At 35.6% G+C, this 27,597-nt stretch overlaps 1 protein-coding gene and 1 long non-coding RNA gene across 3 annotated transcripts in view; one reads left to right on the plus strand and one right to left on the minus strand.

Annotated features, from left to right (window-relative positions):
• Nucleotides 1–4,487: 4,487 nt before the first annotated feature.
• gad3 (glutamate decarboxylase 3) lies at nt 4,488–27,580 on the minus strand. The gene is given in 15 exon segments (NM_001089570.2): nt 4,488–5,174; nt 8,368–8,457; nt 8,618–8,725; nt 9,649–9,798; nt 13,027–13,105; nt 16,004–16,068; nt 16,198–16,314; nt 18,692–18,746; nt 18,837–18,916; nt 19,180–19,295; nt 19,414–19,526; nt 23,861–23,951; nt 24,251–24,493; nt 25,473–25,624; nt 27,526–27,580. Coding segments are annotated over 15 exon segments (1,641 nt in total). The 5' UTR covers nt 27,534–27,580; the 3' UTR covers nt 4,488–5,000.
• LOC147837114 (uncharacterized) overlaps nt 5,005–27,597 on the plus strand; it is a 44,761-nt gene continuing 22,168 nt past the window's right edge. For both annotated transcript variants that reach the window (XR_015478548.1, XR_015478549.1), the window contains exon 1: nt 5,005–5,191. This is a non-coding gene — a long non-coding RNA (uncharacterized LOC147837114). The remainder of the gene's footprint in view (nt 5,192–27,597) is intronic.

Raw genomic sequence — 27,597 nt, forward strand, 5'->3', positions numbered from 1 at the left:
TAGATTTTCACAGAGTGTGATGATTTTCTATAGGCACTGTATATAAAAAAGTATGTGAAATGTAAGAGATCAACATACTTGAAGGATCCCAAATATCATGTTATAAATGACAGGCAGAAGACAAAACACATTGTACATGCTGCACTTTTCAGTTTACATGTTTGACTTTTTCGCTTTCCTGTTACCTATAATAAAGTTAAGTTTAGTTATATGTTATTATTATTATTACAATAGAATATGTTGTATCATTTCTTTTCCAGCAAGACTTGACAAAAAATAAATAAATAAAATAAAAAATTATGTGGTAATCTTAAATAGTTAATAGTAGGGGAGAGCAAAGTAATTTGTCACAATGTTCATAACTCCAACACTTGAGGTGCCACTGTGTGACTCCTCTTCTATAGTCAACCTCCTGTTCACGTGTGTTCAAGATTGCTCTAATGTGAGGTTTGCACACTTTTCTTATCTTTTGGCCTAAAAAGTAAAAACAAATCACTTTAAATTGTATACAGTACAACATTGTTATGGGTGGATTTTAAAAATTATTATTTTGCACAAAATAGATGAGACGATATTGTCTTTTGAAACATTTGCTGATATGCTATGTTGGGCTTACTCTGACATTTAGCCAACATGGCTAAATGATGAGACGATCATTTAGCCATGTTGATGTTAGCCATGTTGAACTAACATCTGTAACATCTGCAAACTCGGTTTCCAGAAATACATTTCTGTTGTAGGGTTGAATCCTAGCCACCGTAAAGTCGCCCTGAATGTTCAGAGGGGTTGTAGCCACATAGGCAATGGCTAAAGTATACCTTAATTCACATGTGACAACTTGCCCCAAACTAACATTTGTGCTAATGTTGGCTAAATGTCAGAGTAAGCCCAACATAGCATATCAGCAAATGTTTCAAAAGACAATATCGTCTCATCTATTTTCAGTCACATCCTACGTCACAGATCACCGTATTCAGAACACTGTCCAGCCAGGCCCCAGCACCAACTCTACCCTGCCAGGCCCCAGCATGAACTCTACCGTGCCATGCCCCAGCACCAACTCTGCCCTTAATCAGACAGGGCATCAATTTGTTTGTATGTTAAACAGATGTTAAGCTATGCAAATTATCTTCAGTTATCATAGATCTATGAGCAAGCCAGAGAACATTTGAGTTTTTTCAAACCCTCTTGGCATGATTGTTTATATTTCAAGTTTTGTTTTGAATTAAAAAATTTAAATCAATAATCAATTATTAATAAAGCAGTTGTGTTCTTATTTTCAGATAATCTAGTGTGACAACTTACTTGCCGATGGGGCAAATTTTCACAAGTGTACATTCTCCATTCAACAGTCCCGTAATGAGATAAGATATGAAACTTTTATGAATACAAAATATGCGCCTGAGACTTCCTTCTTTCATTAGGAATGTCATTTATTATATTGTGATGTAGTGCTCCGTAGAAGTTAGAAAGTATGAAAAGTGTGACAACTTACCCCACTCTCCCCTATTTATTTGGAATTAATTAACAAAAAAGTTCAACAATGAAGCTTCTAGTCCAGTTCAGAGAGTGAATAAATTAGGACTCACTTGATATATATTTACTTCTTTGGAAAGTAATGCAAATGTAATCATTTTCTTGCTCGTTGGAGCCAATCAGAATACTACAATCATTTGATCATGTGATTTCCTGTACTGATGTAACACCATAATTAGGCAACATCAAGTGCATGCTTTGAATCATAATTATATTCAAAAAGTCAATATTTTGAAACTATGACTTATGACTTACGAAGAGATATATAAAAAGTAAAAACATTCTTCATAAGATTCAAAGGACATAATTATGACTTTTTTTAGATTAAATTTTGTTGTTTTATCTCATAATAATGTTTTTATTTTTATTTCAATGTGTGTGTGTATGTATATATATATATATATATATATATATTTATATATATATATATATATATATATATATATATATATATATATATATATATATATGTATGTATATTTAGTCATTACTTTTTTAAACAGTTTAGTCATAATTCTTTCTCAAAATATCTAGAATAAAACATAAAGAAGCCACCGTCCAGGCTGAAAACCAGTCTAATTTAATAAGTCAACATAAGTCAACATTATGACCAAAAGCTTGATGAAACGATATTTAAGGAAGAAAAAGGTAAAAAAAAAATTGCAGTATAAAAACGCTTTATGACATTGGAATAAAAGGTAATATGAAAACTCATATTTCAGCCAAAGAGGATTTTTTTTTTTTTTTACAAAACTTGAATATAAAAATGACAGTTCAGTGTATCACACACTCCATAAATAAGAACAAAGTCAAAATACAGCTTAATATTTAATGCCATCGTTATGAAATTGATCAAATGTAAATATGCAATAATTATAATTTATGTCATATGCATGACAGCAAACCATTTTTCAATGGAATATTTGTTTTTATATGGAATAAAAAAAGAAACTCGTAAAGATTTAACGATTTAACATGAAGGAGAGTAAATGAGGTAATTTTCATATTTGGTTGAACCCCTTAAATAAATGAACCCACAATTATCAAAGCCGGATCTGTTACGGCAACAGGAGCAGGAAACAAATGGCCATTAAAATGCTCGAGAAGAAGACAGATGTGCGGTGTTTTGCGTGTTTTTCCACGTACTCTTGGCATGTTTAGTTTTAGAGCTCTACCCCAAAAACGGCAAAAGAGCACACCTCATTTACCTCAACCTGCATCTGTCAACTTCACAGAAGTGCTGCGTTTGCTGACATCAGGCCGCACTGTACATGATTGATACTGTTGTCCACGGCTCGCTTTCTCCTCCAACTCTAGTAAATCACCTATCCTTTAACAGGCCATTAACACACAACACTGACAACAATCCATCTTTACAGTCACACAGCTCACAAATCCTCCGCGCAAGGATCTTGTCACCTGCCTTCGAAATTTATATTTGGGGAAATAACGGGGCAAAAAAAATAAAATAAAAAATAAATAAATTTAAAAAATGTCAGAAGCAAGATTCAAGATAAAGTGGGTATAAATAAATAAATAAATAAAAATCAGGTTTGAACGATTTCCAGTCATAAATGTCATTTGTGGACTAGAGGACAAATTAATCCCAGCAAGCAGGTCGTGCGGGAAAGAAAATTCAGAGGGACCTGCATGATATATGGTTTTATTACTAATGGAGCTTGAACAGCAGCAGGTGGTATACAAATAAACACATAAATAAATGTTTTAAATCACGTTTACATTATATTCCACTTGTGTTGTACAGGTGGCTCAGTGGTTAGCACTGTCACCTCACAGTTAGAAGATCGCTGGTTCGAGTCCCGGCTGGATCAATTGGCATTTCTCCGTGTTTGCATGGGTTTCCTCTGGTTGCTCCGGTTTCCCCACAGTCCAAAGACATGCTGTAATATAGGCGACTAAAGTATTGGCTAGTATGTGTGTGAATGCGTGCGTACGTGTGTTTTCCAGCACTGGGTTGCAGCTGAAAGGGGACTGTGTAAAACGTGCTGGATAAGCTGACGGTTAATTCTGCTGTGGCGACCCCTGATGAATAAAGGGACAAGCCAAAGGAAAATTAATGTGTTGTAATGTGATGTGTTGTACAAAGAGTAAATCGTTAAAAACAACGAGTATTATAAATAATATAAAATATATAAATATTTTATACAGAAATCAGGTATCAATGTTTTAGATTTTCATTAAAATTCAGTGCATCATTTAGTCTGCAATAGGCCTTGTTTTGTGAAATATCTTCAATAGAAAATAAATGAAAATTAAATGTAACTTAAAAATGTTACTTCATATTAATCTTATTTAGGCCTATTCTAAAATTCAGTTTTGTCTGTCACTAATCATTTAATTATTACATAAATTCTGCTTTAAGGTAATGTAAATCAAATCTAAGTCTATATTTATATACCACTTTCCCTACTTATTTATAGGGGTGTCATTTATTTTATTTTATTTTTTTTTTAATATTCAAACAAATTTATCATGAAAGCTCCATCCGTTAACAATCCTGCCAGAAGGAGGCGCTAGTAGACTGCAAAACAAATGGGCTAATCGACAAGTTCAGCAAGACATGAGTGAGTGCACTTTTTCCCCTCAAAAGTCACTCAGTCAGTGCTTCTAGATTAAAACCAGGTGCAATTTAGTCACGTATCGAGTGGATGCTTCATCTTAAAAGTGTATGTCAGTTTAAAGAAAATCAGTGATCATTTATTCCTTTTGGTGAGTGTGGCTTTACCTTATGCCTTTCAAATCTGATTGAAAATTTAGTTCAGATGTTCATCAGTCAAACGGTATGTTAGTAAAAGAGATCACGTACAGCACACTGTTTACTGAGATGAAGTCTAAATTATTAATAATGGCTAATATAAAGATAAACTAAGAAAAGAGATGGGTCATTTCATGTCAGCTCAGCCAGGAGTTAGATATTGGCTAAGAATTGTAATTTTTATCATATTTATTCAGGTTAAAGAAAGCACATATGAATGTCATGGATGTATATTTACAGAGGTCAAAATGGGAATGTTCACCTGAGATTTATACAGGCAGGAAAATTGACTTTAGAAAGATGGCATCATACTTATTATACATGGACATTGGCAGATGTATTAGTACAATGTGCTAGTTTATGATGCATCATGTCAATGGAGACACTTCAAAAATTTTGAAATTTCCCCCCATAAGTTTTTATGCCAATAACTTAAGTATGAAAAATATCTCTACATTTAGATTTTTTTCAGTTATAAACAAACTTTATCTTTGCTATGTATATTTTCAGTGCTCAGGTTTGTCTTTTCCTAGAGTTATCTGGTCTCATTAATAAATTGTAAAGCGTTAATGCTACACTCTTATTATGCAATAACAACTGGCATCAGCCTTAAATAAATAAATATTTTTCTAACATACATTAACTTTCACACATAAAAAGAGTGATTTTTTAAAAGAAATGTGTCTTCCTAGAGTTCACAGCCCAGACGGACGATTTCATCCAGCAGGAAGTCGACGTCTTCCCTCTGCGTCGCTGGGTTGGAGAAAACGCAACGGAAGAAATTCACTTTGTCTTCCAAAGGCTGATAGCCAATCATGGTGAATCCTTCCTCCATCATCTTTGTCTTGATCTTTGGAGCCACCTGTGGGAATTCATAAGGTCAGTGTGTAAACTACAAGCAGATAACAGAAGCAGGTTTGTGAATCCCTAGGGCTGTGTTCACACTCAGCAGTTTTGGTTGTCTAAAAAAGAACTGTGATTGCTCTGTTAGTGCAGTTTGATTGACCAAGTGTGAATACTGCCATTGAACACTGTTGAAGTAGACTGAGACTGATTGAAATGTTTGATTAAAAAAAATAAATGCTACATATTTCAAAGACTTAACAAAAACATGGCATGATGTCAGAAGATATGACCATAAAAGGACAAAATTCTCAAGCATACCTGTTTTTTCCTCATTATAGTGACAGTGTTCCCAATTACAGTTCAAAACGGACTTTACAAATGTGTTTGCTCACAGACAAATTAATTCCTTTTGGTGTTTTGACTCCTTTGTGTGGTTTATTTATAAACTAATTTTGAGAGGATCACATGCTTATGATTGACCACAGCTGGTCCTGCGTCAGCTAACACATGATGCACCAATCAGATAAATCCTGATTCACTATAAATTACCAGTTTCTCACCTCAAAAATCTTCGTCTTGAAGAATCCCCCCTTCCACCCCACTCCTCCTCTCTTTTCCTAGATAAGATGACACGGCGGCCCAGTGGTTAGCACTGTTACCTCACAGCAAATGTCACCGGTTCAGCTGACGTTTCTGTTTCTGACAAATATACATGCTCTCCCTGTGCTCGTGTGGGTTTCCCCTGGGTTCCCTGGTTTCCTCCCGCCATCCAAAGACAAACAACATAAGTGAATTGACTAATCCAAACTGGCACCATAGATGAACTCGTAGTCAACCGTACTATATCTTTCTTAGCAATTCCTAACTCGTCATTATCCATAACAAGCAGGGGAGTTCTCCAGACCTACCTGAGCTCAAGCTCCCCTCTCTCCCTTCAAACAGGAGGGAGCCCCGGGCTCGAGCATCTTCTGAGCTCAGGGTTCTCTCCTGCATGCCAAACACACTTTATTATCAATCATTAGCTAAGTGGGAACTCTTAAAAATCATTTATGCTCTGCACAATTTTACAACTGAAAAAAAATAACATTATGTACAGTACACGTTTAGCCCACGACACAGCAGATGCTCTTCAGTTAGTTCTATTGTAAACCAATATATCCAAACAAGATAGCACACATGGTTTCATAACAGTTCATAAAATGTGTAATGTGATAGTTCAGCTAACAATGGAAACTCTGTCATCATTTGCTTACCCTTGTTTCAAACATTTATGAGTTTCTTTCTTCTGTTAAACACAAAACTACATTTTGATTAATGCTGTTAACCTGTAAACATTGACTTAGTATTTGTTTTTCTCATCGTCAGAATATCTTCTTCTGTGTTTAGCAGAATTAAAAAAAATCATCATAAACATTTGAAACCAGTGAAGGAAGAGTAAAAAAAAAGGTCCCTGAAATATTTGCTCCTGAGTGAAAGTTGTCGAAACCAGACTTTTAAAACGTTTATTGTCAGAACATGACAAATGTGTTAATCAGAAAAACATTTCACAAGTTTGAAGTTTGCAGGAGCAAAATAAATGTATAGAATGTGGAATTTGTCTACGTCTGCTCTAGTGTTCTTTGTGGACTCTTCAAATAACTTACATGTACATGCCCAGAATTGGACCCATACCTTTATACCATAAAATGTTTTCATTACCAGAGCTGCTATTTGGATGCATATGAACTGCTGATGCAGCTTCTTCACTGTTATGCAGTTTTGTTCCACACTCCCATTAAACCTTTTTTTTCTAAAATGTAGAGTGTAACTTGAACATTCTGAGCACTATAATTGTTTTTTTAATGTTTTGAAAAATGCTCATTGGCTGAAATGTAAATTAGACACAATACCACTTCATTACTTCATATTTGCCCTCTGCTTGTTTTGTCTTGAATACAGTCATGTATATTTTCATGAAAATTTACCAGAGTCCATTTGGAAGTGGTCCCACTTTTACAGGGGTATTGCTAGATGTGATACAGCTATGACAGGAAGTTAACAAAAATTATTTCATTAATTCATTCATTTTCCTTCGGCTTAGTCCCTTTATTAATTAGGGGTCGCCAAAGCTGAATGAACCATCAGCTTATCCAGCATATGATTTACACAGCGGATGCCTTTACAGCTGCAACCCAGTACCAACAAGAACTATTTATATCAATTAAATTACAATGTATTTTATTAACGTCTACTTTAACCCTAAACCCAATCCTCACATGTAAAAAGTAATTCTACACAGTATTATTCATATTATTTTTTAAAATACCCATTCAATTGTATTTTATTCATTCATTCATTTTCTTGTCGGCTTAGTCCCTTTATTAGTCCGTGGTCGCCACAGCGGAATGAACCGCCAAATCATCCAGCAAGTTTTTACTCAGCGGATGCCCTTCCAGCTGCAACCCATCTCTGGGAAATATCCACACACTCATTCAAAAACACACGCACACTCATACACTACGGACAATTTAGCCTACCCAATTTACCTGTACTGCATGTTTTTGGACTGTGCGGGAAACCGGAGCACCCGGAGGAAACCCACGCGAACACAGGGAGAACATACAAACTCCACACAGAAACGCCAACTAAGCCGAGGCTTGAACCAGCGACCTTTTTGCTGTGAGGCGAACATGCTACCCACTCCGCCACTGCGTATATATATATATATAACCCCAATTTTATTTTATAATTTTGTAATTGTATTTTTTTATTTCTGCCAATATCCCAACCCTAAACCCAACAAAATATTAATTATTGTTGTATAGTGTCACAAATATTATGCTTTATTAATTGAGTATCTGCAGCTGTATCTTATCTAGACTTTAACCTTGCCAGCATCATTCATTCATTCATTCATTCATTTTCTTTTCGGCTTAGTCCCTTTATTAACCTGGGGTTGCCACAGTGGAATGAACCGTCAACTTATCCAGCATATGTTTTACGCAGCAGATGCCCTTCCAGCTGCAACCCATCACTTGGAAACATCCATACACACTCATTAACAAACATATGAGGTAAACCAAAGAACTCAGAGAAAACCCACACGAACAGGGATAGAATCTTGGCAGCATTTGCACTTTAAATTAACCACACTATTTATCACACAAAACATAGAACACACTTCCTGAATGTAGCAACTAAGAAAAAAAAAGCTTTATTTCTTGACTCACCATATGAAGTTCTTTCTCTCGCTCTGGGCCTAGAGGAATGTTTTGCACTCGTTTTGGGAGATACCAAAAGCACACATTACTGTGTTCAGGCTGAAAAAATGGAGGAAATCTTTAAACTTTGTCAAGAAATGTGCAGTTAGCAGGTACACAGATTCACCATGGCAATTCACCATGACCTCTAACAACTGTTCAAATCATTCAGCAATTTCCATCTTAATAGGCTGAAAGTGCACAGGAACACGCCACTTACTTTTCCCTTGAAGACGAGCTGAAAATCTGTTCTTCTCTTCAGCTTGTAGTAAAGATACTCTGCATTCTCCAGGCAGTGGTTGACCTGTGATTCAAAACCCTCGGAGCCCTAAAAAGAATTTATTCAACATCTTTTTTTTTTTTTACTATAAGAAAAGAAAAATGTCTTTGGGGGTTGTTCTTCAATGTGCTGTTTTTTCCACAAACTGAACAGATGCCTTAGTAATGCATTGCAGGGCCTTTGGATATTTTGGCAAAAATGCAAAAAAGAAATAAACAGATAATTCAACAGGTAAATCTTGATGTAAACAGATAAATGAACATTGCACGGCAATTCATAACTTTTTGATTTATTGGCTAAGTCATATGAATTTGTATGATGTCATTTGTACAATTTTGTACAAATTGCTTATCAATAATGACAGTTGGGTTTAGGGTAATTTTTTATTTATTTTTTTATTCATTAATTTTTAAAATAAATTTAAAAAATATTCTGTTCATCAAGGCGGCATTTATTAAATGTAAAAAAATCAATTAATTGAACAAAAAATGTTAAATTGTCAAATAATTATTTATTAAACATTGATTTATTACTTTTTGTGTCAAATTGTTACTCCAGTCGTTATTGCTTTTATTACTATTACCATTAATAAGAATTATATTAATAGTATTATTAAAATTATTATTATAAATAATAATAATAATAATAATTAATATTAGAGTAATTTCTGAAGAATCATGTGACTCTAAAGACCGAAGTAATGAAGCTAAAAAAATTTATCATTCAAATCACTGGAATAAGTTATTAAATAAAATTAGAAACTACTTTTGAACAGTTATTTTATAGTGCAATAACATTTCACAATTGTACAATTTATACTGTATTTATGATTAAATAAATGCAGCCTTGGTGAGCAGGAGAAGCTGATTTTAAAATATTTAAAAATCCTACTGATCCCCAAACGTTTGACTGGTAGTTCATTTACTCTCTATATATGTACTGTACATATGTATGAAGGTCACTGTGGTTACCTTCGCCTTCCACATGAGCCACAGTTTAAAGATATCCACGTGTCGTCCGCACTGAATGCTTTTGTCCCCAGTGTCGTAGGACACTTCGTAGTGCTTGTCAGGTTGGAAGAGATATTCGGCACACAGCTGATTACACTGCTGCAGGAGGCCCTGAGAACAGCGCATATAACCATGGTTTTCAATAACTCCTCAGGCATCAATGACTGTTTGCAGTCTGTTGTGAAAGTGAACAAGTCCCTATATTGTCCTTAGCTGTCAAGTTGTAATGTTCATGACAAAGCCTTTGGATCCCTGGGTTTTCTGATTGTATTGCAAGCTGTGAATTCTGCAAGCTTGTGTTCTGATATTCATATTTATCAAAACTGAGAGACTCGACTGCAACTATCCTGAATGACTGACTGAGGTAAAACACATATAGTCGAGGAAGGATTTGTCCTTTGGATCACAGTTATTTGAGTAAATTATTTATTTTTGTTTTCACCCAACAAGTAAACTACAAATAAAGTTTCCCAAAAGGGTGTTTTCAAGTAATGCCATGTAAGACATTGTTATCTAAAAAACCTTTCGGTTAACATGTCCTAGGAGAAAGATTTTTTACTTGTAAATGAAAATGCTAAAATCTAAAGACATTAAAATCTACAGTAATGAGTCATAAGATCAAATAATAAGTCCATTCGAAATTAAATGTTGTATGTTCTCAGTAAGAGCCAATTGGCATTATTAGCATCTTAAAAGGAACATCTAAGTAATAACCACTTAGCCACTAACCTTACTACCATAGCAACTACCTACAACCAGCTGTAATGGCATGGTAACTACCTGCAACAGCCTAGCAACTGCCAAACCTCTAGCAAGCTATCTAGCAACCATATTGACAACAACCCATAATATCCCAACAACCAAATAGTAACTGTCTATCAACCATTGTTGACAACCTAACAACCAAACAGTAGGCCTAAGCACATGCAACAAGACAGTCCTCGCTGCAGCTCTCTGCTTGATGACATAGTTGACCAGGTCCACTACGTAGTTGACGTTCGCCTACACCTCCCCCTACCCTAAACCCAACCGTCACAGTAGCATGGACGCTACCTTAGTGGGCGGTACAATGTCCACTATGGGCGTATTCACATTATGTACAGATGCCTTGAACTGGGCCAAAGCACGCTTGTCCCCCCTCCCGTCTTCCCCGACGGCCTGCACTCACATTACAATCGGGCCTGGGCATGCTTACTTCATCGATGCTGCGCTGTTCAGTAAGCGCTCTCGCCCAGCACAGTTGAGATTTCTCTAGTTATATCGCTTTAATGCTTAGGGATGCGGTAACATGCAGTCAGATATTTCGCCGAACAGATCAGCCACTCTTGACGCTTATAAACAGTCATAAAGTCCTCATGCTGCAGGAATTAGGAGGTTTACTGAAGGTGCAGCTGTCGTGCAGTAAGGGGTTTGTGTCTTTAATAAACTACGAAAGCTTGCGTACATTGTACAGTAAGGATGATTAATTAATCCATATCAAACAGTCCCTTAAAAGTCATGACTCGCTTTCAGTTTTGGTCTTAGGCGCGTTTTGCACTCACACACAAATATATCGCGCCAAAGCCCAACCTCCCAACACAAAGCACACTTCTTCCCACCGGGCAAGGGCCGGCCAAGTGAACTGTGCTTGAGCCCGATTCAGCGCATTTACACTTCTCAAACGATCCGGGAAATGGGCCTGGGCACGTTACGAATAGCATAGTGTGAGTAGGCCCTATGTAGTTGACGATCGCCTATACCTCCCCCTACCCTAAACCCAATCGCCACAGTAGCATGGGCGCTACCTTAGTGGGCGTTAAAAGGTCCACTAAATAGTTGACGATTGCCTACACCCCCCTTACCCTAAATCCAACCGTCACAGTAGCATGGGTGCTATGTTGGTGTGCAGTAGAAAGTCCACTATGTAGTTTAAGATCGCCCACACCTCCCCCTACACTAAACCCAACAATCAGAGTACCATGGGTGCTACCGTAGTGGGCAGTACAAGGACAATCGCTTACACCTCCCCCTAACATGCTACCTTAGTGGGTGGTACAAGGACGATTGCCTACACCTCCTCTACCCTAAACCCAACCATCACAGTAGTATGGGCGCTACCTTAGTGGGTGGTACAAGAACAACTGCCTACACTTTCCTTTACCCTAAACCCAATCGTCACAGTAGTATGGGCGCTACCTTAGTGGGTGGTACAAGGACAATTGCCTACACTTTCCCCAACCCTAAACCCAACCATTATAGTAGCATGGGCGCTACCTTAGTGGGTGGTACAAGGACAACAGCCTACACTTTCCTTTACCCTAAACCCAACTGTCACAGTAGCATGGGCGCTACCTTAGCGGGCAGTAAAAGGTCCACTACATAGTTGACAATCGCCTACACCTCCCCTACTCTAAACCCAACTGTCACAGTAGCATGGGGGCTACCTTAGTGGACGGTACAAGATCCGCTAAATAGTTGACAATCGCCTACACCTCCCTCTACCCTAAACCAAACCATCACAGTAGCAATGGGCATTACCTTAGTGGGTGGTACATGGTCTGCACTTAGTTGATGATCGCCTACATCATCAAGCTGCAAACTGCAGCAAGGCCATCTTGCGCGCAACAGCCTAACATCATACCAGAAATCAGTAGATCACCATAGCATCATAGCTACAGCTTAGCAACCACATAGAAAACCCTGAAAACTACCTATCAATCACATATAACATCCTAACAACCGCATAGCCCTACAATACTTTAGATCTAATTATAGAAACTTTTAAAAAGTCATTATTTCACATATACACTTGGAATGAAATGGTTTGTGTTGTTAATAAATATTACTTCATCTTTAGTAATAATTATTCATAACATTATGAAATGCATTACAGTGTGCATCAGCTTTAAATAAATCATTAATATTTTTTTTTCCATTAATGTTTCTCATAAAGGTACTGATGAGAGTAAACATTTCTGCTGGTTGATTTACTGACAATATGCAAATTAAAGAATACGGAAACAAGCACTGATCAGTAGACACAGCATCTAATTTACATAATGACCAATGTAGTCTACCAAGAGCAGTACAAATTCCGAATAATGTGCTTCAGATGATGACTTAAGGTATTTAAATTAAATGAACACAAATGTAGAAAATTGCTCTTCCTGTACCACCTCGGTGGTCTCTATGTTCCAAATAAAATCCACATTTTTTCATCACTAATTTTTCACTGCATGCCTTAAGTAAATCCTAGTAGCAGTTTTTAATGCCAAAAACTGTTATGAATGGCCTTAAGTGTGACTAAATCTTTATTTATTGAGCTTAACATTACATATTAAACTGTCCAGCCCAGCTCACCTTCCTCTTGACTAGAATGGTGGAGCATTGCAGTGGAACGCCCATCATCTTGTGTGGGTTCCAGGTCACAGAATGGGCTCTGGATGAAAGCATATGAACAGCAGGATGTCAGCAGTTAGACGTGGAATTAATTCCACCAATTTTAAGTCCATGTTAAAAATGTATAATGCTTTTCGGGGTGAAAGTGGAGGTAGAATCCATTAGACTGAAACTGTTACACGATAGATGTATCCTAGGAGCAGTGCCGTAATTGCAGGTTCTGACCAACAATCAGTTCAAAGGAAATGAGAGTAAGAAAGTTTCTAGTCTGACGAGGGTTGAGTGGGTTACACATTTTAACACTGTCTCACAGAGTAAATGTCAACGTGCTTTTACCACACTCCTTTTGCAGCTAAAATTGTAGAGAAATTACTTGAATTATCCTGGAGAACGCCAAATGTAATGGCATCGAAGGCTGCACTTTGTGTTGATTAAAAGAAAATGAAATAAAGCATCCAGAGAATCGACTGCTGACATTTCAGATAGATAGAGCAGCCTATGCAACAAGATTTAAAAGCAACTGATGATTCCAACTGGTTAATAAAATAGTAGCGTAAGAAATATGAACAAGCAAAAATAAATGGCATGTTCGGTAAATACATACTAAGTAAACCTTCATAGTACCGGGCTAGACTAGAAAGGTAGAAAGTTAATAGAAAGCTAGCATATGGAATATGAACATGAAGTTATAACAAAATGACAAATACTGTACAGATACTAAAGATTTTGTTTGCCTTTTATTATGCAGATACTTTCTTTATTGTTGTTCCATGACAGACAATTTGCAAAAGTCTTTTAATCCATTTTATAATTACATTTTTATTTGGAGCTGGACATTGATTATGTGGGGTGACCACATTGTTTTACTGGAACAATCCTCTTGTCATGTTCCCGGTTTCCCTGTGTGTCCTCTGTTATGTGCTTTTGGACTCTTGTATGTTTTTGTCTTGCCCCACTGTTTATGTTTAGTCATTGTGCTGTCTGTGTCACACCCTTGTTAATGCATATAGTTACCCATGTTCTTTGCTCCAGTTGCTAGGATAACATTTTTTCAGATAAAACAAAGGTGCCTTAACCACGATGTAGACACAATTACATAATAACTTTTACATAACGGTGTATGTGCATCAAAGAATAGTGTTATTTTGTTTTTACAGTTCATTTGGTAACAAAAACAAGCTTGTTATGATGCAAACCAAACCAAATCCACCACATTGTAAAACATCTTAAATGTTGTTTTGGTCATTCTGCCTCAGCCAAATCTGTCATCAAAGTGGTTCAGTATTATTATTATCTCCCAAACTGTTTTGAGTGTGCTCCCAAGTAGCCTCTAAAAGCCATTGCACATTCATTGCTTTTCGTCTTCGGGGGCACAAGTCATTTATTAGATAAGAAAAAAGGTACACAGTGCTTTTTTTGTTTGTGTTTTGATATTTGCCACCATTTCATCAAGAAATAATCACTTTGTTCTGAAAACAATGCTTTATTTTCAGATGTTTTATGCAAAATTGAAGTTTTGTTCATAAATCAAATTTTTGGATTGAAATTTAGTTGTTCACATGTTTATTTATGCACATTTTAAAAATGTATGTGCAGTCTTGGATTTTTAAGTATTTTTATACATTATTCCAAAATGTGCATAAAAATATGTGGTTGGAAACATGGCTGTCTCTGTCCCTTGTTAGGCTTGTGTATACACTGTAAGCCCTACTGTTTCAGTCAGTGTTACTAAGTAGGCATCCTTTGTCTAGCCCGGATTTGCTGTGTTTTTGTTCCTATTTTGGATTTTTTTTACTAACTACATGTGTGTCTTCACTTAGACTTTTCCTTGCCTGCACACTTACAATTACACCTTTGTTTGGGTGAACCCACATAATTGTATTTCTCAGATCCTCCCTCAGCAGAGGTACGTCATAATTTTGCCAACTATGACCCATTCCTGAATTAACATCTACTATACTGTACTGTACTGCACTATGCTCATTTTAAAGTGTCACCCACTGTATGTTAATCATGGAACATCATTTTTGTTCAAAATGTAATATATACCAGTTACCTACCCCTAAACCCAACCATAACTGTAAATTATTCCCAAAATCAGAGGGGAATAATAGTTCCCTAACTGTAAGCCTAAACTTAACAAATTGTAAATGTATCCCTTAATTCTGATTGGTTAACCGTAAGCCTAAACTTAACATACATGGCAAACGTATCCCTTAATTCTGATTGGCTGACCGTAAGCCTAACCTTAGCATAAATGGTAAATATATCCCTTAATTCTGACTGGCTGATTGAAATGTTGTTCTAGGAACAACATAGATGCTAGTCCAGGAGTATGTCCTAGTGAAATCCGGTTGACGTCAGTAGACAACCAATGAATTCTCCAAATGTTTCAAACAGTAATGATATAACAAAGCCCAGTCACTAGTTTGAATTTGAGTGAAGTTTTTAAAGTCCTGACTTGTTTCAATAATTGGGAAACTCTAGCACTCATTTGTTACTGTCTAAGTGTCGAAGTACCAATGTGTGCTAAGTGTCGAAACATTTGGATGCTGCTTGTTGTTATTAAAAAAATTTCATTATAATGTATTGTCATTATAATGAGCATTGTAGCTCAAGGGATTTTACTGTTACTGTCATTCCTAGGCAAATAGCGAAAAATACATCACAAGTCTTCACACATTTGCAGAAGAAGCTTACTTCCACATCACCAAATAAGATACACTGATATATAATAATATTTAAATTTCTTTTCCATTTCCCAGTAAACATCTGTGCATTTAACAGAGGCTTTTATCTAAATCAATTTGTGCTGAACTAAAGGTATACATTTGTATCTCCGCATGAATTCGCAGTGATTTAAACTCATGTCCTTGGCATTGCTAGCACCACTGAGCAACAGAAACAAATTATGGCATCAAAATGATTGAATAGTTACCTTTCAATTCCGTGCAGTTTCACGCGGTGTTTGTTGGATAGAAGCAAGCCTCCACCCCAAGCAGCCTTAAGAAGATGAGAGGATTAAAACACAGCTTCATTTTTACTACATTTAAATAAAATAAAAAAAATATATAAAAAATTGTAGTTCAATTACTATTTAAACTGTAGTTATTAATATAAAAATTGTAGTACATCTACGTGCATCCAGAGGCCATGGTGCTCACAAATATCTGCTATTTCATGCAAAGGGTCAAAGGCTCCATAGACTGTAGTTCCGGCGGTTGCGTTGACATAGAATGGGACGAGGCCCTATAAATGGAAACATCATGAGTACACCTGCAGATTAATTCAACAAAAGTGTTGTTATTTCAAGTTTTTTGGTATTGTGTAGAACAGGAGTGCAGGTGTGTTGAAAGAAGTTGGACTTCACCACAGATGTATCTATTTGAATGTTCTATTGAAGAAAAAAAAAGTCACCTACATCTTTGATGGCCTGTAGAGAAGTGAATAACTGCAATTTTTGTTTATTTTTAGGTGAGCTGTTGGTTTTCTGGTTCTTCTCTAGTCATCATGGGCTGGTCAGAACCAGCAAGAACCAGCAAAACACTGTCCTAAAAACAAACCTTACCTGCATAGGCCTATGTTGTTGTTGTTTTGTTTTTTCTTTTAATATATCCACTTCTTGACAACAACAAATTATTAGCAAAATGATATACACTGTATTTAAAATGATTGAGTTTCACACAGTTGATTTTTGAAAGAATTAAGTTAGCTTATTAGTTTTTTACAAATTTAAGTGGATTAAACGTAAAAGATTTAAGTTGTCCCCTAAAAAACTCATGAATTGTGTTGTTTCAGCCAGGGCTGCACAGTATATTGTGTCAGCATCGATATTGCAATGTGTGAATCTGCAGTTGTCACATCACAGGATCACATGGTATGATTGACCGCAGCTGGTCCCTATCGGTAATCATTAGCTAGCCAATCGGATTATTCCAAATTGAACATAAATCAAATCAAATCCTGCCAAACTTTACTCCCTATCTTTGTTTTGGAAGAACCACCCCCGCCCCCATCCACCCCTTCCTTCTCCCTCCTCCTCAATTCTAGGATCAAGTGACATGGCTGCTCAGTGGCTAGCACTGCTGCCTCACAGCACAAAGGTTGCTGATTCAATTCCTAGCTGGCCAGTCGCCATTTCTGTGCAGAGTTTACATGTGTTCTCCGTGTTTGTATGGGTTTCCCCCAGGTTTTTTTCCCACAGTCTAAAGACATAAGACACAAGTGAGTTAAATAATAGTAACTGTCACAAGCACTTCAATATTGAGCTTCTCTAAGTGAATACGCACTGGTGTAGTTGGTGGTCTATTCCTATGGAGCTGTCTTTATTAATCAAGGAATAGGCCAAACGGGCGAGCTCTCGAGAACTATCTGATCTCGTATCAATGCTCATTGACCAGGCAGGAGCCTTGGGCTCATCTATATCAGAGCTCAAGGTTCTCTCCCAAGACAGATTGCCATACCTGCTTCTTGTAAGTAAAAGATTTTCAATTGGATGTGTTTGTAAGACCAGTGACTGTGTAATGTTTAACCAAACTTAAATCAAGAGGTTTTAAAAGTATAAAAACCAAAATGAATTAATTAAATAATGAAGACTATACAGTATTTTTTATATATTATTATTGAATATCTGTGCCTCAACACTGTTAGATTCCACAGAAACATATTCAGTTGTATTGTATTTTATGCAGATTCTCCTCTACAAAATGATCCCAATCAATGTAAAGTAATGAATTTGTTAAAAATAGAATTATATGTCATCTTGTGAAATTATATTCATATCGCAATATGTATCATAAACAATCTAAATATTGCAATGTAGGTATTGGATGTTGAAAAAAACATAACATTGCAATTTTTTTTTATTCTGAGATCTGCAGTATATTGCGATATGAATACAATTTCACTAGATGAGTTGAACAACTATTTGAAAATAATTTATTATTTTAGATTGATTGGGATGATTCTGTAGGAGAGTGCATAAAATATAATAAACATCTCCGCTTTAAGATTTGTAAAAAATGTTATTTATTTAAGATTCTTATGCCTGAATGCTTAAAAAAAAAAACAACAACAAAAAAAACATGCAAAGTAATAAATTCTAATCCAACATTCCATATACCTTGCAATGTGACTATTGCGAATAATAGCATTACAATATCGATGATGAAATAGTATTGTGCAGCCTAGTTTCAGCTTATTTTAGATAGAAATTTTAAAAATAAAATTTTAGTTTTTAAGTAATTTGAACAAACAGCTCCATTTTCCCCCATAGTCCAAAGACATGCGGTACAGGTGAATTGGGTAGGCCGTAGTGTATGAGTGTGAATGAGTGTGTATATGTGTTTCCCAGAGATGGAATGTAGCTGGAAGGGCATCCACTGCGTAAAACATATGCTGGATAAGTTTATGGTTCATTCTGCTGTGGTGACCCTAGATTAATAAAGTGACTAAGCTAAAAAGAAAATGAATGAATGAGTATAAACAAACAGCAGACATTTTTTTTAAGTGTAAAGTGCTAAAATATGAAAGTCTGCATGTTATATGGAGGTGTTATCCATAAACGGAGCTAATCAGAACTACAGAATAATTCAAATTTAGGTCACAACCAGCTCATTTGACCAACCTTCGACTTTGCTTCCTCAATGCTGGAGTTGAGTTCTGATGAGATCATCTTCCCCCTCACAGAGGGACACCAGAGAGTTTAGTTAATCTTGGTCAGCTGGATACACTGCAGATTATGATATTATTATTCCGTCCATCAGCCTTACCTTTCGTCACATCTGACGACTATCACATTTTCAGTGCCGATGCCGAGAACAGCCGCAGACTTCTTGATTGAATAATGACTCTAATAATGAAGGCAAATGTTAAACATGCACAGGAAACCAGCTGACCTTTTGTTTTACCGTAACAAGACATAAAATATTTGAATTAACAGCAGTTTATCAGGACTTTTAAAAAAACGGTGCTGTGACACGTAACGTCTGACCTCCAAATCAACGGGTCAGGAAGTAATGGCTGAAATGTGTTGTGCTATGTGTCTCATTGAGTAAGTTGGACTGTCACAGCACGCCTGCTGAGAGTGGAGGAAACAGTAATGAGATCATGTACGTGCGCGGAGGTGAACATCGCTAGGCGAGGGATCGCACACATCCCTTGGGTCTTCACTGCCGGAAAGAGATGAAACCTAGCCAACAACACACTGTAGAGATTGGACATGGAGCCTCCTGCGGAGGAAGCCATTAGTTTGTTAATGAAAAAACTAATGATGGAAATGTTCCAATGTTCATTTTTCAAAACACAAATAATAATGCTTCCTGTATTTTTGAGCTTTCAGCTTGTTACCAGGACAAAAGATGCCATCTCCATCTTTCTCTGGCCATCCAATAATTGTATGCATTTTTCTGAGAACTACCTCCTCCATTAGGATGAAGACTGGGGATATTTCATAAGTAAACCTGTAAATGGAAAAAAAGAGAGAATGCAATAAATAATAAATCAATAAATTACAGGGGAGAGTGGAATCTGAAACACTTTTCTTGCTTTTAAGACAGAATGGGAATGAAAAGTAGTTTATTTCCTACAGGCGCATCTTATCTTATTGCAAACAAGTTATTCAAGGGCACATTCTACTTTTTAACCTTGTAGCTTTTTAATTAAAATGTAATGCATTACAATTTAATCATTGCTCCGTGCTTATTTTCTGTAAACACATCTACCTTCACCTGATCAACAAGCCAAGGATAGCAAGTTCTCTATATTTTCTTGTTTTCGTGCAACAGAATGGAAAAAATTATATATATATATATATATATATATATATATATATATATATATATATATATATATATATATATATATATATATATATATATATATATATATATATATATATTTGTGACTATTCCTGAACTTATGATTATTTTAAAGAAATATATACCATATATATATACATATAAATATATTCATCACAAGCTTTGATATTTGAAATGTCTGCTAAAAATATATAATATATTGTGATAAAATACATCAACATGCAAGAAAGGGAATGGCAATGAAACAAAATCAAATCATTTACAATTCACAGCCAATCAGACGCGTATATGAACTGATATCTTTCACTCTTTCTGCATTCTCAATGAATCAGTCTAAAATATAGCATACATATTATTCATTCATTTTCCTTTGGCTTAGTCCCTTTTTTCATCAGGGGTCACCACAGCGCAATGAACCGCTAACTTACCCAGCATATTTTTTACACAGCAGATGCCATTTCAGCTGCAACCCAATACTGCGAACACCCATGCACATTCATTCACACTCATACACTGCAGACAATTCAGTTTATTTAATTCACCTGTACTGCATGTTTTTGGATTTTGGGGGAAACCAGAGCACACGGAGGAAACCCATGGGGTGAACATGCAAACTCCACACAGAAATGCCAACTGGCCCAGCCAGGGCTCAAAACAGAAGCCTTCTTGCTGTGAAGTGACAGTGCTATCCACTGAGCCACTATGTCGCCCATATATATGAATCTATTTTAATACTATTATAAATCTGTAGCATACTGAGTGACTTTACTGCAATCTTTATCATGTAATACACTGGTTTGTTTGCATAGAGTTCACAGCTAATGTTTGAGCAATTTTCCAGATTTCCAGAAAATGGTCCATCATCATCTTCAGCGTGGTTGTATGGTCACACAAAATGACATTCAGATTCATTAGACACTTTTAGCATTTTGATAAATCACATGTAATCAGTATCTCAGGTTATCATTGGCATAGTTTGTGTGTTGTTTATCTGGGGTTTACTTTGAAAAAATTCTGTTCTGGAAAAATGGAATCTTCTGTCACTCAGTCCCAAAAACTCAGTGCATGTGCCTTTGTATTGATGTTACTTTAATGTTGTTAGTAGACTGGAAGTTATTACTATCACAAATGATTTATGGTTTGTTGACATGATGTTGCATGAAAAAAAAAAATAAATAAATAAATTGCAGTAAATGATTAAAAAAGTTTCGTCTGTCATGGAGGGTATGCTTATGACCGTGCGAAGGGAAGACCGGGGGTGGGCAGTAGGGGTGCCTATATGGTCACGCAAAGTGAAGAGGGAGTGTATAGAATGACTATAAAAGTTTTGGTGTCCTTTGGTGTGACACACCTTTTTTTGAAAATGTACAAGTCATAGGGGTAAACAAATATCATTCATTATTTAATTCATAGGTCACACCATTGGACATATTTAAGGTACAATTCAGTAAAAATGTAAATAAAAACAAAAAAAAAGAGTGAAAGAATTAATAAAGTTAGTGAAAATACTGCCTAGTTGTTAGCCTGTTTAATTGCTGAATTTTGCCCTGCGCTCTTGCCATTTTTAAGAAACTTCTTTGGTGTAACTATCTTGTCAATGCTATTATTCAAAAAAGTAATGATTTGCAATCATCAAGTAATTGCTTCGTATTGATTTTATTTTTTCTTATTACATTTTTCGGGTGATTTAAATACACAAACGTTAGGCACAATGCCTTCCTCAGTGTGTGCACAGCCTGGGTAATTGTCAATAAAATAACAGACTATATCAATACATCAAACTAATATTTTCACATTTCATTATATTCATTCATTCATTCATTCATTTTCTTGTCGGCTTAGTCCCTTTATTAATTCGGGGTCGCCACAGTGGAATGAACCGCCAACTTATCCAGCAAGTTTTTACGCAGCGGATGCCCTTCCAGCCGCAACCCATCTCTGGGAACTTCATTATATTACATGCTGACCAAAAAAAAAAATGCAATTGCTTCCCTTTTATTTCTTGCTTACAGTTGAGACCATATGTGAATGCCATTGAAACATTCTTTGTGCGCATTTAAATGTATTTTTTAGGAGTTAAGTTGCATAAAGTTTATTAACTTGTGTCATGTGATTTGCATCATGCCTTTATTCTGTTGCAAGAAATAACCGGCTCTTCTTCATTAAAAATAAATGTGATCACGTGACTTCAAAAATGTTCTGTAAATGTAAACAGGGCTTAGTTGCGCCTGAAATGGGAAAAACTAAATCCAGGTTCACTGGAAATATGTAACTGGCTAGATTTTCAGAAAACATTTCTTGCTCAAACCAAATGCACTCGCTGATGCACTAGAACACATGTGTCAAACTCAGTTCCAAAAGGGCCGCAGCTCTGCACAGTTTAGTTTCAAACCTAATTAAACACACCTGATCAAACTAATTGAGTCCTTCAGGCTTGTTTGAAACCTACAGGTAAGTGTGTTGGAGCAGGGTTGGAAGTAAACTGTGCAGGGCTTCGGCCCTCCAGGAATTGAGTTTGACACCCCTGCACTAGAAAAACCCTCCTTTTATTTGTGTGCCATGATGTTGAGTGACATCTAGCGAGGAGACAGATCTTTAAAAGGATTTTAAAGTCCCTGTGAAATCAAAATTTACAATGTCTATTTTGCTAGTGCATATTGTTATTCTTAAGGTGAACAGTTAATGCTTTTCCTTGATTTATCTCTTTTATTCCGTTTTCGTGTTGAAGTGGAGCTCTTTTATTGACGTCAGTTTGACTGCTTCAGCCACAATATTCTTAACCACGCCGCTCTTACAAATATTTTGCAAAGGAATTATGCAAAATAAAGCCCCGCCCACTACACAATGTAAAGGTTTAAAATTTATAAAATTATTTTGAGAGGATCACATGTTTATGATTAACCCGCATTAGCATTAGCACATGATTCACCAATCAGTCCATTCATAAGTAACTATAAATAACCAGAGTTTCATATCTCAGTTATATTTGCTTCAAAGAATGCCCCCTTCCACTTCCCCCTTTTTCTAGATAGGGCGGCATGGTGGCCCAGTCTTAGCACTGTTGCCTCACAGCAAGAATGTCACTGGTTCAAGTCCTTACCAGGCCAGTCAACATTTCTGTGTGGAGTTTACATATTCTCTCTGTGCTCGCGAACCGGTTCCCCGGTATCCTCCCACCATCCAAACCATGCGACATAAGTGAATTGACTTAACCAAATTGGCACAACAGATGAGCTCCTAGTCAGCTGTATATCTTTCTATGCAATTGTTTTGAGCCATAAACAGCAGAGAAGTTCTCGAGATCTACCTGAGCTCAAAATCCCCACTAGACCTGCAAACGGGAGGGAGACCAGAGCTCGAAAATCTTACAAGCTCAGGGCTCTCACCCGGGACAGCATGCCACTCATCAGCTGAGTGTGAACTCTTGAAATTCCATGTCAGTTGGAAGTGCACCAACTTACTGAAAGAGAACTCTCTGCAACTTTTGGTTCAGATGGACTTTAAAGAACATTTTGACACAAAAATGTGGTAAAAACTGAAATATTGTCATATATAATTACAAATTTAAAAAAAATTAAATAACACCAAAACTATGAGATTTACTCTTAAAATATGTTCTTGGCTTTATAAAACTTTTAATTACAATTTAAATACAGTTGCTGTATTACAGTATATACAGCTCCAACCCATAGCTCTTGACAACCATATAATAAATCATGTGTATAGGAGTTAATAGAGCTATAGAAATACATAATGCGTTGTCCAAGGACAACAACAGCTCTTAGAATAACATCACGTGTTGTAATCTCCAAATTGCAGTAATTGCAAAATGGTGTAAATGCACTATTAGTGTAGTCTTCAGTGTCACTTAATCTTTCTCAGATCAAAAACATAATACAACAGCCCCATATTTTCCCTGTTATTTTCATCCATCAGTTTCAAAATAGGAATGCAAGTAAATGAAACTCATCTCTCACATGTTTGTATTTGCAGTGGATGTCAACCATTCTCCTGCCAGACCAACGATGTCAAGTCCAGTTGACAGTTGGTTAAAAAATCTCGGATGACCTGGCGACATTAAATCACAACATTAAAGGGCGTAGCTCCCCTCGAAATGACAATTGACTCATTATTTATTGCCCTCAAGTGGTTCTAAATCTTTCTAAGTGCTTTTTTTAAAATTCTTTTTTTTAAATTAAAAAGAAGCAATTTTTAAATATTTTGTTTTGATCAACAGAATAAAAAAAACTTGTTAAACAACTTGAGGGTGATCAAATAGTGAGTACATTTTCATTTATCACTTCATCTTTACGAGAAAATCTTTCACATAACACAACCATGACCTGTGCTAATTGGTGTCTTCTTACCTGTTTTGACGCCGTATTTCAGTGTGTCCCTGCAGTCCACCAGCAGCTGTTCCAGATTATCCGGCTGGTCAGGAAGCTCCAGGCTGAAGCCCTCCAGACCTTCATTGAGCTGGTGAGGATAGTGGAAATCCAAAACTTTTGTGCTGCGTTTCAGGGATTTACTGATGTAGGCCAGCAATATGTTTACAAGCTCCTGCAGGAAGTGCTTGGTTGCTTCCTCCCCGTCTTCAGCAGGGAGCAGATCTGAGCAAAACAAATTGCCTGTCATTCAAACAAATTACTTGAGATGCTAATAACATTTAGTCCCGCTGCAGTACATTAACATCAGGCTGTCAGTCCGTGTGTGGAAGTTATAGTTTAAATCATTTTATAAACAAATTAAAAAAAAAAAATGCTGCTTGTTTAAAATGAGCTAAACAACACAATTCTGGAGATTTTTAAATTTAGTTTAACTTAATTGTTTTGTGTTTAATCCACTTAAATATGTTGCCCTACCTTAATGGGTTTGTGTCAGGACTACATGAATGAATTATGTGGAACCCTCCATTCTTTACAGTGTATCTACCAGTAAATCTGCGTCACTAATCCCTACATTTTACATACATTACATTTTACATTTAGTCATTTAGCAGACGCTTTTATCCAAAGCGACTTACAAATGAGGACAAGGAAGCAATTTACACAACCAAGAGCAACAATGAATAAGTACTAAAGGCAAGTTTCAGGTCTGTAAAGTCTAAGAAGGGAAGTGTTAGTAGTTTTTTTTTTTTTTTTTTTTTTTTTGCTGCTGCAACACAGTTCTGTGGTGTCATTTGCATTGTGCATTTGAATGTGACCCAACTGAACTATAATATTTACTTTGTGGAAGTATTGTAGAATTATAAAAACCTTAATTTCATGAACGTTAATTTTAAATTAAATCAGTATTTTCTTTTTCACAAGGCAAATGCTTTCATCCTAAGCAGATTAAAGTGAAAGCCAATTCATTCCATTGGAACAATATTTGAATAGATTATTGAATGTCAAACCACACGGAACAAACCGCTATTGACAATATGTTTCAGTCAAGACATTCTTCACTTTTCGTATCAAACTGAAAAAAACAGAAAAACATCCGACAAGGCAGCTTTTCTTTTCAGAAATCATTCCAAGTGTCATTGTAATAGTGCATGGGGGAAGCTCAGACTTTTCAGCACCTTTTCATTCAGTGTATTTGCTGTACCTTTGCTGTGGATGCAGCTGAAGTCGTGAGTTACGCGCCCACTATCATATTTCAGGCCATCATCTGTGTTTTCTAAAGAGCTGGTGTCCTGTTTGCTCTTGTCTAAATGCCGCCTGTCAGCTTGTGTGAAATCCATAATGCTTTCTGGAGACCTGCACACACATCAACATGCAAGCTCAAACGCCTACAGTGCATTTGCTGGTTTATTACTATTATACTAGTGTATTCATTCTTTTTGATTATTAGTTTTTGTTTAACCCACTCTTGCTGTCTGTGCAGCTGTGAAAATCAGTTTGTTTTTAATGAATGCATTATATGCATTCACTATGAAATGAATGCATTATATTTTAGCTTAATAATCTTTTGATATAATTATTAATACTTTGGGGGATTTTATTATACTGAGTTAGTTTTAATCCACTTTAAGCTGAATAGAAGTGTCTTGAAAAAATATCTAGTCAAATATTATTTACTGTCATCATGGAAAAGATTGAATAAATCAGTAATTAGAAATGAGTTATTAAAACTATTATGTTTAGAAATGTGTTGAAAAAATATTCTCTCTGTTAAACAGAAATTAGGGAAAAAATAAACTGGGATGCTAATAGTTTAGGGGGTTTAAGAATTCTTACCTTAACTATATGAATAAATATGAAGAGTTTAGATGCAAAAACCTGTAAGGGTGTCTGAAATGCCTTCAAAAATGAAAGTTTTTTTTCTCAAATTCCTTTGTTTATGTTGAGATATTTCACTTTAAAGACCATAAAAAGGACTTATTATTTGCCATAAAAGTAATACTGAACCTACACACAGAAGCCAGATAAAAAAATTAAATAAAAAAGAACATTTTAAACGGCATTTAGAGTTTTTTTTTTTTTCATCTGAACCCTTCATATATACACTACCGGTCATAAGTTTGGGGTCAGTAGGATTTTTAAATGTTTTGAAATAAGCTCCTGCTCACCAAGGCTTTTATTTAATCAAAAATACAGTTCAAGTTGTAAAAATGCAAAATGGTATTGCACTAATAAATAACTGTTCAAAAATAGTTTAGAATTTAATAATTAATTCCAGTGATTTTAAAGATGATTTTTTAGCTTTTTTACTCCAGTCTTCAGAGTCACATGATCCTTCAAAAATCACTCTATTATTATTAATATTATTATTATTATTGTTATTAATTATGATAATAGTAAAAAAAAGCAATAATGACTGTTGTAATATTTTTATTTGGAACTACAAACAATAAGTAATAAGCCAATATTTAATAAATAAATATTTAACAACTTAACATTTTTATGTTTAGTAAATGATGAACAGAATCATTTTCTTAAAAGAAAAAACATTTAAAAAACAAAACATCTGATTGTAAACTTTTGACCGGTAGTATATACAGTTTATGGAACTTTTGTTAATATACATAAAAGTCAAGGAAATTAGTTTTCAATTAGAATGTATTTAAAAGGGAGCAGTTGTGCTAGATGAAATCTACAGTTTCACAACACATACCTGTACTCATCAAAAATAGTTTACACTTATTTTTATTCCAGCTATATTTCAATGAACAAAAACTATTTCAACCATTTAGTTTAGTTTAGAACCATAGATGGTCACCTTTAGACATTGCATGGACAACAAGTACCTGCATGTAAATTATATAATAGTATAGTAGTAGATTGTTAACTTAAAGTTTGAGCTAGTTTAGGTCAGAAGACCGTCTATCGCTAGATCATAAAATCAAAATGTGAACAGACAAGTCTACTAATACTCTAATGACTGCACCGTAAAATCAGCAGAATGTCTAAAGGAAATGTCAAAATAAGAGGTTACAGTATTGGGTTTTACATTATTGTCACAACTTTAGAAAAAAAAAAAGCATTTTACTTAATACCTTATCCACTTATACCACTTATAATACAAATCAGTGATTATGCAAAAAAAAAAAAAATTCTGAATGAATTAGATATAGTAAGGTGTTTAAATTAAAAGCAGTGAATGACATTCAAACATGTTATAATGAACAACAACAAACAATGTAGTCGAAGTAGTTTACCTTGTCATTGAGGTATCCACTGTTAATAACTCTGTGCCAAATGGCTGAGAGTTGTAACAGTCCCAGCCTCCA

This window comes from Danio rerio, chromosome 2 (genome assembly GCF_052040795.2).
Source record: "Danio rerio strain M-AB ecotype USA chromosome 2, GRCz13ab, whole genome shotgun sequence".
Lineage (NCBI taxonomy): Eukaryota > Metazoa > Chordata > Actinopteri > Cypriniformes > Danionidae > Danio > Danio rerio.